Source organism: Thermobia domestica, chromosome 11 (genome assembly GCF_964235325.1).
Source record: "Thermobia domestica chromosome 11, izTheDome1.hap1.1, whole genome shotgun sequence".
NCBI classification, from domain to species: domain Eukaryota; kingdom Metazoa; phylum Arthropoda; class Insecta; order Zygentoma; family Lepismatidae; genus Thermobia; species Thermobia domestica.
Window position 1 is genome coordinate 219,570,591 of NC_137464.1, and position 15,331 is coordinate 219,585,921.

The window sequence follows — 15,331 nt, forward strand, 5'->3', positions numbered from 1 at the left end:
GAATGAGTGTAATTTATGGGGAGAAGTGTATCGAAGAAAACTAAATAATTGAGCACGAATGTTCCGGGAAAGTCAGGAACACACGACAGACTCTCCACGTCCAGTCAGGTGAATGTCATCAGTGATGACTTCGATCGAGAGTTGGCACTACTACAAGAGGATGGGCGAAAAAGTTCAGTATGCTGGTTATGGATTTGGTGTTGCGCGCGGTACAATGCACACTATCATGGGTAAGAAACTGGTATAACAAGGTGTGTACACAGTGGATCTCTCGAGTTCTTACTTAAGACCAAAAGCATCACCGCACGGGTATATGTCTGCAGCACCTGTGTTGATATGCCGAAGATGAACATAATCTGACATGGACACGAGGATGGACATTCTGGCAGGAAAAAATGACGTCATATCATTTCGAACCTCAACCAAAGCATTAACAGTGGAGGCATCCGTCATCACTAAAAACGAAGAAAATGAAAATCAGGGTGGATTGATTTAAATCAGTCTGATTTAAATCACTTGATTTTTTAAATAAAAATCGTTGATTTAAATCAAATTCCTAAATAAATTAATTTAAGGTGAAAATAAGTAAAATCCCGTTTCTGTTCTGTTATTTCGATTATGGAAGTTAATAATCATAATACAATGAGACTCAAATGTACAGTATAGTATGAAAACAAGAGTCATGCAGAGGATGATTAGGAAAAATCTCGTTTTGAACAGGTAACGGAACAATCCTGCTTTCTTTTTTTCGTAACATTGGGTTTGGGTTTTAAAATCGTTAATTGTTCCAACAGGAAAATCACCAGCGACATTTAAAATGAAAATTCTTTTTTGTGCGTGTCTGTTTTTGTTTGTTCCCAGATAATAGGGCGTATTTAGAGGGGTCCTATCCCCTCTCCATTTTTTTATTTTTTTTATTTTATAACTTTAGGCGAAATTTATGTATTTCATGCCGCAAGCTAGTTCTGAGTTATTAAAAATAGGCCCCTGCCAAATATCAGTAACTTTTGTAAAAAGAAAAAAAAAGTGTCTTTTTGATAAATGTTGCTGCACTTTTTCCTTAATGCTTAACTTTCTAATTATATCACCTATTTTTAGATGATAGGGTAGAATCTTCATTATTCAATTAAAAAAGCACCAATAAGGCTTTTTACTTTGTTTTCTTCTAGACTGGAGGCATTTTAGAACACGTTACATATGCTTTCACGTCTTTTTGCGTTGAGGCATAGTGTGCGATGACGTCATAAATTTTAAAAAAAGAATTTTTTGATATGCGTATTATTATTATTTTTTGGCGGGTTACATTCTGCATTCAGAAGACTGAAATTTTGCGCACTCGTTCAGTGCACCCCTTAATAATTTTCAGATGTTTTCAGATCTCTGCGTGGAAATAGCGGGGTCCAGAAGGGCAAAAATGTTTTTTAAATAGGATATTTTTAACAAAAAGTAGCTTTTTTCGTGATCTTCCCGCCTCAGATGGAGACATGAATGGTACCGTTTGAAAGGCTGTTCTATTCTGAAGAAAATGATGTACGTACTATGCTCCTAGGATAAATAGGGATGTCTCAGGAAACTGTTACCTGAGATCCCGTTTTATACGGGAATCTGGGATATTTGGGGAATATTATTTTTCGCGGGCTTACTTTTGCACCTACAAGATTGAAATTTTGCACATTTACTCAGTGCACCACTCAGTACTTTTCAGATTTGTTTCAGATCTCTGCCTTAAAACAGAGGGAGGGGTCCACAGAGGTAAAAATTGAAAAAAAAAAAGATATTTTTAACAGAAAATTCCTTTTTTCGTGATTTACCCACCCCAGATACATGATGGAGACATTTGAAATGTGCCGTTTGAAAATTTGTTTTATTTTGAAGAGAATAATGTACAAATCATGATCCTAGGATAAATAGGGCTGTCTGAGGAACTGTTTATATTATATCCGGGTCATCTGGGGCATTGTGAGAATGTTCTTAGCTCATTGTTAAATAGTTCCCTCACCCTTACTACTCAAGATAGAAGCTTGAAATTTAGTACACCCCTTAGTATTTCCCAGTTGATTTTGAGATCTGTGCGTTTACACAGGGGAGTCCAGAGGGGATCAAATTTTCTTAAAAAAGTAAAAAAAGTTCCGATTACTCTCAAAATTTCCCGCTTCAGGGACATGATAGGGAAATGTGAAGGTTACCGTTTCAAAAGCTGTTCTATTCTAAAGAGAGTGATGTATGTACCATGATCCTAGGATAAATAGGGATGGTGCTGTAGCTGCTTGACTGAAAGTCTATAATTTACCTTTAAAAAGAGCCATAATTTAAAAGGGTTAAGAAACATTGTTTGGGATTGATATAGGTTAACGATTGGGGATAATTCAAAATTCAACCCCAATACTTTCACTTAAATGGTATAATTAGCATTTAATACTAATTCCTAATGCTTATTCTTCAGTTCGCGACTTGTATTATACGAGGAGAAAGATTTGATTTAAATCAAAAAAATTGATTTAAATAAAAAAAAAATCATGATTTTTTTCCACCCTGATGAAAATCCAACCCTTTGGCGGGAAGATTATGCTCACGGCATTTTTCGATCATCAAGGACCATTGCTATTAAGAATTCAAGGAACTGGGCAGGACACTGATTGTAGAGTGCTACAAGTGACACTCAACAAATCGCATACAACATACGAAGGGAACATCTCAGGATGTTGACGTGTACTGTTACCATTCTTTATGACGGTCCTTGCATGCATGTGGCGAGCATTGGGCAGGAGGGATTAAAAAAGAAACTAGGTTCTGCTTCACACACCTTACAACCTAAACTTGTCACCGTGTGACTTCAACTTGTTCAGGCGCTTAAAAAAAATCTCACGGGGAAACTGGTTCACTGCGGTGGAAATTGCAGTGACGCAACGGTCGATATGTCTTCGATATGATCTATAACCCGTAACATTTATTGCTTGACTGTCGCAAGAGTTTCTTAAGTTTTCAGGTTTTCTGCTTTACGCACAGTGTAATCTATTGTTACTTTTTTATATAGCTTTTTATCTTTCGTTGTGTTTTAATAAAACTTACATGACATACCGCATTGAGAATCTATGGGATATAATCAAGATCAAGGTTCATCAAATGTCTATAATAATCAACTATGTTGGTGAAAGCGCATCAAGATGTGATCTTCTGATATAGATATCTGAAGAAACAGCTGAAAGTTTATAGAAAATATGACAGAAACAGGAAACACCTTTTAAAGATAAAAAAGAAAGAAACTAGAGAAAAGCAAACAATATTTCGTTCGTTTAATTTATACCGTAATTTTTCAATCGTAATCTGTACAAAACATTACGCTGACTTCAACATTTTAGATTCTGTCTGTATATGTATTCATAGAGAAATAGTAGTTATTTATATTTATTTTATTGTAAATTTTAATAGATACGTCGTGTTGGCTTTGGAAACAGGGTACCTAAAATTAATTGCTTTTAAAGTTGAAAACTAATAACAGAGAGAAGAGAGACAACATTAACACGTTTATTTATTTTCACAGGATACAAATGAAAGTGCCAGTGATGACAGTAAAAGCGATGTCTCACTGAAAGATGTGACTCCGAACTTGAGCAGCCCTGACCAAAATAATCGATCTATTCTGTTGAATCTTTTATTGCGCTCTCCGTATTCTGACACCGAAAGTCGCAGCTCATCATTGGAAGTACCAAGTGATCAACAGAAGCCAGGTGTCTATGACTCGACTACCAGTTCGTTCTCTGTTCCCGAAAGAAGTGAATTAACACGCAAAATAAAAGTCGAAATACCTGAAATAGATTCCATTGGACAAAGTGAGGAATTGAATCTCCCGCTTACTGAGAAGGAGAACGTTGGTGTAATTGATGAAATATTGAATATACTACAAGATTCTGTCAATTTGCTGGAGGCACAGAAAACCATCAAAAAGGAAAATTCTATAGAGCTAAATCATCAGAACAATATTCCATGCCTGGATCAAGATATACCAAATGACGGAAGTAGTAACTCTTCGAAAGTTGGTGATAGTGAAGTTCCTAGCATTTCTAACGCAACGAAAGTAAAAGAAGAAGGTTCTGGTCCTACAATAGCGAACAACGAAGTTCATAATGAAGTGAATGCTGAAAGGGTGATAGACACGTTATCAGAGATTTTAAAACCTCAGGTGGCGTCCGTGAACTCCAGTGTTTCTGAAGGTAGCATCTTTTCCATCAACAAAGTCTTTATTGTCGTTCAAGGCACAACAACTGAGAATGCGCAGAATTGTAGGTGAGTGATTATTTAGAATTAGTTGAAAAAAAGTAAATGCAGAATGCTGTAGCTGGTAGTAGAACAGACTAGTGGTTACAAATAAATTCTTCGGTAGGAAGCCCTGAGAGCTGAATTGTCGGTGATTTGAAACCGGGAGACGTACGGTCAGCACATTGGCAAATCCCGTCACTGTTATTGCTGGTTTGTTTGACCAATGTTCGCTATTCTTGATTTTAGGCATCTCTCCACTTGTTCCCACGGTGCTGGGTGAACACTACACTGCCCACACTATCTGACTTCCCTTAGTAGTCGTCTACCCAAATTCTGTTACTCAGGTCCACTTTTTGACTGTGGTTATCTCACGAGAACTGGTAGACCAGTGCGGCTGGGACATTGGATTCAAGAATGAATGTAGTAACATATAATAGCCTTATTTTTATAGAGGAAATCCCCATATGTTTGACAAACGCTAGTAAGCAAGTATGATATCTTGTGATTTGCACACGTGTACCTATTTTAGAGAGAAAATTATTTCACTATGGGCGCCATGGGTGACGGATTAAATTTAAGGTAAAATATGGAGGAGGAGGATAGTGTTGCAAAGGATAAAAAATCTATAATATACTTATATGCAGCGGAATACCTTAAGTTATTCTTAAAAATAATGTAGTAGGATTCATTTACTTCTTCGATATCCGTTCTGTTGCTGTGCGGAAGATAGTTTTGATCCTTGGTGGCGCAAATATTGAGAAGTGAATCAATAATTTCAGTCTGCGTTTAATACCGATTTCTATATATGTGTGTTGGGAATTTCGAATATTTTTCTTTCTGTTGATTGGAAGAGCTTTATTTTAATTTCGTGGACTGAATGTATTGTTTATTAGTATTTTGCATAGTTGGAAAAATTAATGAAAAATTTAACAGATTAAAATTAAAAGTTAAAGCTCTGAAAAAATAATTGCTTAAATTAAGAATTAATGTATGTATAAAAATGTAACGATTAAAATAAGTTAATTTCAAAATTAATTGATTAAAATTGAAATTAAAAATGACACGTTTTAGTAATAAGAATTGGTTTGAACTGTGAAATTTTATGCAAAATTTAACTAATAAAATTATGAATAATATGGCAAAATTAATCGATTATTATGAATAGGATTTTTCATACAAATTGATAATTAATAAAAATAAAAGGACATAAAATTACAGGACAATTTTATCATTGCTATAGATAGAAATAGCTCTCCCTGTTGGTCTAGTGGATAGCGCGCGCGCACCGTTGGTACACGGGGTCCCAGCTTCGATTCTCTATGAGAGAGAATTGAAATGGAATGCATTACAGTGGTTCGAATTTCATCTTCAACTATAGGTCCACGTCTCTGTGCTAAAGAGCATCAATGCTACATTTCAGCGCAACAACAGATATTGTTATAATGTATTAAAGGATGTTAACAGTGATATGTGTATGTAATGTCACTTTGATATGAAAGGGATACTTACAAGCTTCTATAAGCTTTAATAAAAGTGATTTCTTTGTTATAAACTTTGTGAGAGAAGGCCTCGTGACGACTCAGTGCAGTACTGTCCTATATAACACAGATAAATAGTATTAATTAGAAAATAAACAGGAATAAAACTGTTAAATCATAAATGCGCGATTATTTTTTCTAAGTCCCATAAAATTATGAGTTTGGCAACAACGCGCTCGAAGCTGTAGTAGGGAAAGTCCTAAGAAAAAAGAGTAGTGAAGCCTTCCCAACACACCTTGTTTGCTGTTTGAAATATTCAGATCCTTTTTCCATTACTTAATGTAACGTCAGTTTCAAAGCAAAATACTACCTCAGCAAATGCAGAAAACTTTGTTTACTTAAAGAAAACACCCAAGCTTTTTAACCGAAGGAAAATCGTGAAAAAACAAAGAGGATTTTAAGGAGTTCCATCTCCATCAATACTAAAAGGTGTAGTTTTACAGTGTGTTTCGATAGTCGTTCGTCTTTAGTTTGTTCTTCCTATTAGAATTTAAAACTTTTAAACCTGGTTCGAATCCCACTGGGTTCTTTTACTTTTTAATCTTTTTTTCTCTTAAGTTTACAGTTTCTAATTTTAGGATTAATTTCTTTTTTTATTTCTTTAGAAGAAGTCATACTGTAGGAAGTCGCTTACTTACATTGTTTGTATCCGAGGATTTCCCGAACACGAAGAAAATGAATAATCTGAGCAATTTTTCTTCTTTTTTTGTTTTAAAATTACTTAGATGCTACTAAATTGTTACTAAAATGAGTTAAAGCGTTTAATCTTTCTAGTCCGCGTATTTAAGGGGGGATGCTAGAAATTTCACTCTGAGAAAAATATTGAAGAAGATATTTTCATCCCTGAGACGTTAACTTCCCCCGTTTGAAATGTTTTTGAATCTTCAGGAGGATAGAAAGGGGGAACAACTTTTATTATGTGGGCGAATGTATAACAATTAGAAACAAATCTTTTAAGGAGATGGTTTATGAAAACTCTGTTATATATTTACACAGTCCGTGTGTCCGTCCGTCCGCGAGACCAAAACATCTTGTGGATTACTTGATAAATCACCATCAAATTTGTTCTGTAAGTACAACGGAGTGCTCGCTTGTGATCACATAATTTATCTTTATAAAGAAGATACAAGGGAGGTTTCAGTAAAATTCGTAATCAAAGATATATTCACCAGTTTGAACCTGAAACAAAATAAGTTCGAAGGCAGTAGAAAACATACTTTATCTCTGCTCCCAATATACTCGTATGTGATGGTTCAGGGTAAGGTGATGGCCAGAGCTTTATAGAACTGTGAGGGTATTCTTATAATAGACTCTAACAAATGGTGATGCGTAATTGAAGTATACTGTTAAGAACTATTAAGGCATTTAAGTGAATAAAATGTGAGATCGCCGTGTGAGATCACGCAACAAACAAAATGTTCAATGCAAAAGTTACGTATTTTTTCCCGGAGAATCCGAATCTGCAACAAAAAATGGAGGTTCCTATTTAAGATTTCAAAGTTGGCCCATCTCCCCCCCCCCCCCCCAGGAGGTGAGGCAGGGAGTCGAGTGTGGTATACTTGGATGTCCCCTTCGAGGCGAACAACTTTTGTTACAACTTTTTAAAAATCTATTTTGTAGTTTTCCAGATATTTCCAAAACTAACTAACTAACTAACTCTATGGCCTATGGAACCCGGAGGTTCAGTGCCGCGTTCACAAAAGCTCTCCAATGACTTCTATCCTTAGCTAATTGCATCCAGTTTCTACTTTGTATTCCTATCTCTGCGAGATCCATCTTAATATTATCCTCCCATCTGCGCCTAGGTCTTCCTAATGGTCGTTTTCCTATGGGTCTACCAGTCAAGACTTTGAAAGCGTTTCTACTTTCTTCCATTCTAGCTACATGACCTGCCCACCTAAGCCTCCTAGACTTGACGACCCTAACAATGTTGGGTAAACCGTATAAACTATGTAGTTCCTCGTTATGAAGCTTCCGCCATTCCCCATTCTCGTTCCTCTTGGGTCCGAATATTCTTCTCAGGATCTTGTTCTCAAATACTTTCAGTCTATGTTCTTCCCTCAGAGTAAGCGACCATGTTTCACAACCATACAGAACAACAGGCATGATTATCGTTTTATATATTTTAAGCTTCAAATTCCTCGACAGAATTCGCGACGACAAGAGATTTTGAACCGAGTAGTAACACGAATTCCCTGCTTTTAGTCGACATTTAATTTCTTCGTGAATATGATTTTCGTCTGTTAATATTGATCCTATGATATTTCCAAAAACAGTTTTAAATGCCTCACCCTATATATATATATATATATATATATATATATATATATATATATATATATATATATATATATATATATATTTCAACTAGCGTCAATTACCCGCTTAGCTGGGTTAAAAGAAGAAAAATTAGTAATATGTTCCGTTAGTCAGTCACTTCAGCACTCTTTGATATCAGTCATTTTCGATCATTTTTATACATATACCTTCCCCTCCCCTAAATTACACCGTGAAAGTGAAATGATAAGGAGTGCGATTTAAGTTAAGGTTACTGGCAAAAAGCATTCATAAAACGAAAACCACTCGTTCGATCTCAATGAAAGTTTCACCCTTTGCTTGTCATAGTATCTCACGAGTGTATGCTAAGCGTGAGCGCGTAAACATAAACGGGAAGTGAATGACAGCCGAACATGGCAAGGCTCTCCGCGAGAGGCTTATCTAATTCTATGAGAACCAGTGGACATGTGATTTTACGGTTGCTTTAAACCATTTTAAGTGTGAATATCCTTATAGTACAGTGCATAGAATGTTGAAAACTTATGTGGAGATTGGTGAAGCATCACGAAAGAAGAAATCTGGTTGCTCAATTTCAAAATATACACAAAAAGTGAAAAGTTCGATTAGACTAGAACTCTTGAAGAACCCTAATTTATCAAACCGTCTTTTAGGACGAAAGTATAAAATTCCTGAATTCAGTGTAAGGATAATCAAGAAAGAACACGGATTCAAGGTTAAAACATGTAAAAGTGCACCACTTTATACAGACGAACAGAAGAAGCGCTCTAAGATCAACTGCCGCAAACTCTCCGACAAGAAGTTCGCGAGCAAGATTGGGATCATGGATGATGAAACCTACTATTACCAAAACTTAGCGTTCGCACCTGTTTCCAACTATGTATCGTACACTGGTAAACATCAAGTTAATCCTAGCAAGTTTGTGAAACCTAAAGACAGGTATACGAAAAAGTTTTTGATCTTGCAAGCGATCGCGGCAAACGGTAAAGTTTCGTCTGCTCTTGTTCGAAGTGGAACAATCAACGGTAGCCAGTATTTAGAGTACATTGAAATGATTTTGTCTCTGTGGATACAAAAAGAGTTCACCGGACATGACATTGTGTTTTGGCTCGATATGGCATCCTCGCATTATGTGAAAAAAGTGCGAGACGCGCTTACTGATGCTGGTATTGGGTTTGTCGGTAAAAACGAGAACGCGCCAGAACTTCCTCAGGCTAGAAACATTGAGCATTTTTGGGCTCTAGTTAAACACGAAATGGCTAAAAAGCTTACTTTCATCAAGGATGTGAAAGATATGCAAAACAAAGTGGTCGGAAATATCAAAAGAAGTGGCAAAAAGTAGTGGACAAGCGCTTTTCCAGAAGTTCCTGCTCAAGCTTCGAGAAATCGGCCGCAAGGGTGTCTACAGCGTCAAAAATAGTAAACTACTTCTTTTTTCAGATATCATTTGTTTATTATATTAAAATGTGTTGTGATTTCTCAAGAAATAAAAAAGTTATTACAAAAATTCAAAGTTCCCTTAACTTAAATCGCACTCCTTAGAAATCATCCCAGGCCCGAAACTCATCTATGTCGAAAATTTGATCGAGATCGGTCTTGTGGTTCAAAAGTTACTAAGGGTGTTTTAATTGTTATACATCTCCCCCCTTCTCGTTCCTTACGTTGTGCTGTCAAAGTGAAATGATAAAATCCATCCTAGGTTCGAACCTCATCTATATTGAAAATTCGGTCGAGATTGGTCGGGTGGTTTAAGAGGTGTGAAGTCACAAATGTAGTCACTTTCGCTTTTTCCTGGATATGATAAAATGTCAATAAGATAACGTGAAAGTAATAAAGCGAATCGAAGTCCTTGCAAGTCATTTTAATTAACGATATGTTGTCTATCTTAACTATGGGGAAATTAAATATAATGATCACTATGTAACTAGACCTAGCAATTTGGGAACAAAACCTAAAATCTAAGCCTTAAACAAGGAAAAACCTAAGCCTAAGGGAACCTAGTGTTTACTAACTACATACTATCTAGGAAACCTACCAAGTATAGTTACAGTTACCATCCTACCTTAAAAAAAAAAAAAAAAACTGGAGAAAGAAACTATAGTGTTGGAGAATTCAGATCAGCGTTAACTTGAAAGAGAAAGAAACATATTTTAATTATATTGTTAACATGTATGTATAATTGTCTTGTTATAACTAACTTATTGAATATTAATAACTAAACTTATGTTTTCTTTTGAAGTCTTCAGCATTTTCTTGTAATGTTTTGGTATTTTGTTTGTAAATCCTTTAAATTCATAAACTTCATGTCCAAATTGGTATTATCGCGTCCTTGTCTGTCGTTCCCGGAGTTGAATCTTTGATCTAAAAAATCTGGACAGTGTTATCCGTTAGCGTATGGTTTCACAAGTATTCGACCTTGCGCAACGACCCAAGATTGAAAGTTGGCCTCGCATTTCAGCGATTCACAACATATTCGATATATATAATAAAAGATGTTAATACTAGCATAGCATGTATCCAGTTCACCGCAATGAGCTGCAGATTGGTGGGAATTGGATCCGTCGTCACGCTGAAGTAGGATGGGGCAATGCAAAATGTGGACTTCTATCCAGAATTTCGAAGCACAACAGACGACGCTTTTAACTTGACATGGTTGGTCGGCACATTTCACGTCATGGTGCTCAACGACATAATATCTATAACTCATGGACTTACATAGAACCAGTGTAAGAGGCGATTCTTCAGGAACATATTTACCGCCTGATCAGTTCGATGCCACGATGTATAAAAACACTAAATGTAAAACGCGAAGGCTTTGTGATTTCTATCGTATATAATCAAATAACGAATGTGTAGTATAAATTTGATTCTACTCATATATTTCTTGGTGTTACAGTTACTAGGATCGCGCAAATGGGACTTGTACAGTAAGTGCTCACGGAATTGCGACCACTACCTAATATTTTCTTGCTCCATCTTTTGCTCAGAAACCGGCCTGGACACAGCATGGCATGAATTCTAGTTGTTGCTGATGTTTCCACGGGAATCTGACTTCATATACTCCTGATGACATCCCACAATGATCCCACAGATGTCAGTGCAGGAGTTATGGTGTGAAGAGCTCGTTCCACATCCCATAAATGTTCTATAGGATTAAGATCCGGTGAGTTAAGGAGGCCAATTCATATGCTGCAGCTCCGTGGAATGTTTCTTAAGCCAAGCAAGTACAATCTTGGCTTGGTGGCACTGTGCATTGTCGTTCTGGAAAATGCCGTCTTCATGTGGGTGGAAGTGTTGTATTGTAGGGTGTACGTGATCCTGTAACACCTGCAGGTACACAATGGATGTCTCACTGTGGCCCATGCATACCAACGGTTCCAGTCCATGCCAACAGAAGCATCCCCAAGCCATACAGCCACCTACATATGCTTGTACAGTACGTATCTTGCACGAGGGGCCCATAGCTTCTTGATGTTGGCGCCACATATGCACACGCCCGTTCGATGGGAGTGACACAAATCGTGATTTATCGCAGCAACACACCCTTTTCCAATTATCCATGGTCAAATTAGGTGTTTCTGTGCCCAAGCGCGACGAAGTCTGCGGTGACGAGTCGTAAGGAATGGGTCGTCTACTGTGAAACTTCATGCGTGCCAATGTACGCCGTATAGTTGCGTGGGATATGGGTGTTGTGTATCCACCATTGTATTGGTCGTGTTATTCCCGGACACTGATGGTTCGTTTGACTGTCACGAGTTGTTTGACGCGACGCTCGGCCCACGTTTGAACTTCCGTACGCACCTGCAGTTCCTCTTTTTGGAGTCCGTTACCTCATTTTCTTCGCACTCCTTGTACCGTGTTCCTGTTTTGCAGAAACGGGTTCAAACTGCTTTTTTACGCTCAGCGTTGCCATGTTTTGAAGAACAGAAAAATAATCCAATACGTGTGTTCCTGTTTCGCAGAATGAGAGATTTTATTATTTACCTAAGTTTGTGGAAAGCCTGTACTAGTCCAAGAGTACGCCGGTATTTGTATTATATGTTGAGAAATTGATGCCATTGTAATATTGTAATCACATATACAAATTGTAAGTAACAAACAAATGATTTCATAAATTATTAAGAAAGTCAGGATGACGGGTATATCCGCACACCGTAAAGTGAAAGGACCAAAAACTAATGATTGATGGAACATTTAAAATTTGTCCACGTCTATTTTCATAGTTATATACATTGCACGGAAAGTATTCCGGAAATATTTTCCACTCCTCTTCTACTTATTGCAAAGCAGAAGTCAGTCATTGCACACAACCATGCTTCAGCAAATCAAGAGAAAATCTGAAGATTGTTGCTTCCAGTTTCTTGTGCAAGAATTTATGACTGAACAAGTGGTAATAAACGATACAAGAAAGAATAAAAAATTCCAGCAAGCAACATTCGCATTTGTGTGTTTCATTTTACTCAGTATATATGGAGAAAGGTACAAGATATGAGGTTGGCTTCACTTTACAAGGCTGATAATTAGGTTGGAAAAGCAGATGCACTTCCACTCGTTCCCTTGAAGACATTCGTGATGCATTTCCATATATACAAGACGATGCACCCGACATCCCGGAGGCATAGGTTTTCCTAGACTACTTGGCGGACACCTGTATTGATGAACTGAATGCAGCCTTCCACCCATAAATACAGCAATATTTGAAAGTTTAGATTTTTAGTAGATTGTTATTTGACTCCTTACATTGTACTAATTATAATTTTGTTAATGTTTCAGAGCAATAAGAAACAAGTTTGATAACAACAGCGAAAGAAGCACAAACAATGCCTAGGTTTAGCATTTCAAGTTTAATAGGAAGTAGGCATAAATCATCCCTATATACAGATTCATTCTACTTTTGAAGCAAGAACAGTCCTTGAATGCGGCTGCTGGAAGCAGGCAATTAAACTTTGCGGAGAAGATTGTGGAGATGATTAGACAGTTGTACTCGGGCTCTGAAGAGTAGTGGCGAGGTTGGCCTTATTCCGTATTTTAATTCAGTATCTCATTGCATTCATTTGGATAGTTGAAATTAAAATCCAATGAAGACTAGGTGATCCTAAAAATCGCGCTTGTATACTAAATTTATTAAGGTTCATGTCATTATTGTTCAATGCAAATATTTTTTATGTGTCTGTGTGTTTGTAACTTGTTCTTGTTGCAGTACATCACGATTGCACTTGTGCGACAAGGCTCTATTGCGAGCTGCACCACTTTAGATTTATGTCGGAGTTTTGTTCCTTTCGCCAAATATTTCTAATATTGAGGTGCTACCAAAACTTTTCATGTGATTCTGCGAAACGGGAATGGTTAAACGTGGTAAGGCTACACACTGATGAGACATTCTGCGAAACAGGAAGTAACCCCTTGTACACCTTCACTACATAGGAACGGGCGCATCCGACAATTATCGCTGTCTGGGTTACTGACGCACCCATTGCCCGGATTGCACAAACATACCCTATTGGAATGCGGGTAAACCCTGCCCACCTCCGATTATAACAGTGCGCTGTCTGCCAACAGCTTGGCTGCTGGCCACAGTTTCTTGTGTTATATTGTAATGTTAATACGTACGTTACTCCAAGTAATACAGCCCTTGAACGGAATCTATTTTTTAATTCTTTTTTCACAGTAGGCATCTAGAGCAGTTATTTCCTCCGAGTTTGTTAATGGAGGCAGTTCATTAGCATCTTCACGAGTAACGGCGACTTATGTTCCTCTGTCAGTTCACACAATAATTCTTGAACGAAAGAGAATTTTTATTTATTTATTTATTATTTTTATTTATTTATTTGCAATAGCTAGCCAGAGTGATTATCTCGATTGAGTTCCTTAATGAATCAATCTGTTAATACCTTCAGGGGCAACGGTGACTTTAAAGTACCTGTCCAAATCCCATTTTCTGCTATTGAAACAAAGGTAGTAGAAATTAAACATGTTATCCTCTGATGACTTCAAGTATCATCCAGCGATTGACCTCTACCGAACGAAATCGAAATTCTAGTGAGTGATCTTTTTTTACAGGTCACAAGAGTTTATGTTTTCATTTGTTGTACCAAGGTTTCTCTTAATTCACATATATTTCTTTCAGAGCTGAAGGCGAGGAAGATATTCAATGTACTGACACCTGTTCTCCTGATGATGAGAAGTGTGCTGTGATTAATAAAAGTCAAAAACATACAATAAAAAAGACTCGTAATAAAAGGCGATATGCCTGCCATTTGTGTCCTACAGATTACGCGAAACGTTATGATTTGGTTGTTCATTTGAAGAGACATACGGATCCAGATGCCTATGATTGGTCTTGCGCAATTTGTGGGAAACTATTTAAAGGCAGGCACGGACTTCGAGATCATCTTGCAAGTTTTCATATGAAAAAATCATTCTTAGTGCAGTATATGAAAGTAAGTTGTGACATATGCAGTGAGAGAGTTCCAAGATTAGAGCTGAAAACACACATTGCTGCGCATGGATATGCTTGCCCTTTATGTGATAGGATATTCCCTAACAGTAATAGAAGATCGCGTCATGTAAAGAGGAATCATGAAGGCCAAACACGTTTGCCTTGCAATATATGTGGGAAGCTTATCAAGAAATATATGCTTACAGCCCATATTCAAGCTCACAAACAATCAACACAATGTGAAATTTGTGGTACAAAGCTCTCGAAACCAGAGTTACTTAAACTTCATTTGAGAACTCACACAGGTGAACAGCCTTTTGTATGTGACATCTGCGGTCGAAGGTTTGCACGTCAGTACAACTTACGTACACATTTGAAACTCCATGCAGGACAGTATAACATTGAGTGTGATTTATGTGGTAAAAAATTTGCTCAAAAGTGGAATTTGCGAACACATATGAGGTCATGTTTGAAGAATTCTTGTAAAACAGTGACATCTTAATACTTCTTGTAGTTTATCGATTGAATAACTTCTAATTATTAATAACGTCTGGGCAATAATAATTAGAAAAGAGACCTGGTCTGTTTAGTTAGTATAATATTATTGATATACAGTAGATCCTTATAAGGACCAAACTGTAGTAGTGATCTAGAGAAATATCGATGCAGTTTCTGTTATAAATGTTACAATGTATAATAATTCACTCGTATTTCAGAAAAGAAAATTTACTAAACCACTTTTGTAACACACTAATCTTTTGATTTGTTGTGTTAAGTGTTTCAAGTCCCAAAATGTAGACGT

General features: G+C 36.9%; 1 protein-coding gene across 8 annotated transcripts in view; it reads left to right on the forward strand.

Annotated features, from left to right (window-relative positions):
* Window positions 1–15,106, forward strand: part of LOC145664753 (uncharacterized) — a 49,139-nt gene extending 34,033 nt beyond the window's left edge. For 7 of the 8 annotated variants that reach the window (XM_081731673.1, XM_081731669.1, XM_081731670.1 and 4 more), the window contains 2 exons: window positions 3,542–4,284; window positions 14,218–15,106. In XM_081731673.1, coding sequence (XP_081587799.1) covers window positions 3,542–4,284; window positions 14,218–15,031 — 1,557 coding nt within the window. In that variant the 3' untranslated portion in view covers window positions 15,032–15,106. The other variant, XM_081731674.1, reaches the window with a different exon arrangement.
* The last annotated feature ends 225 nt before the right edge of the window (window positions 15,107–15,331 follow it).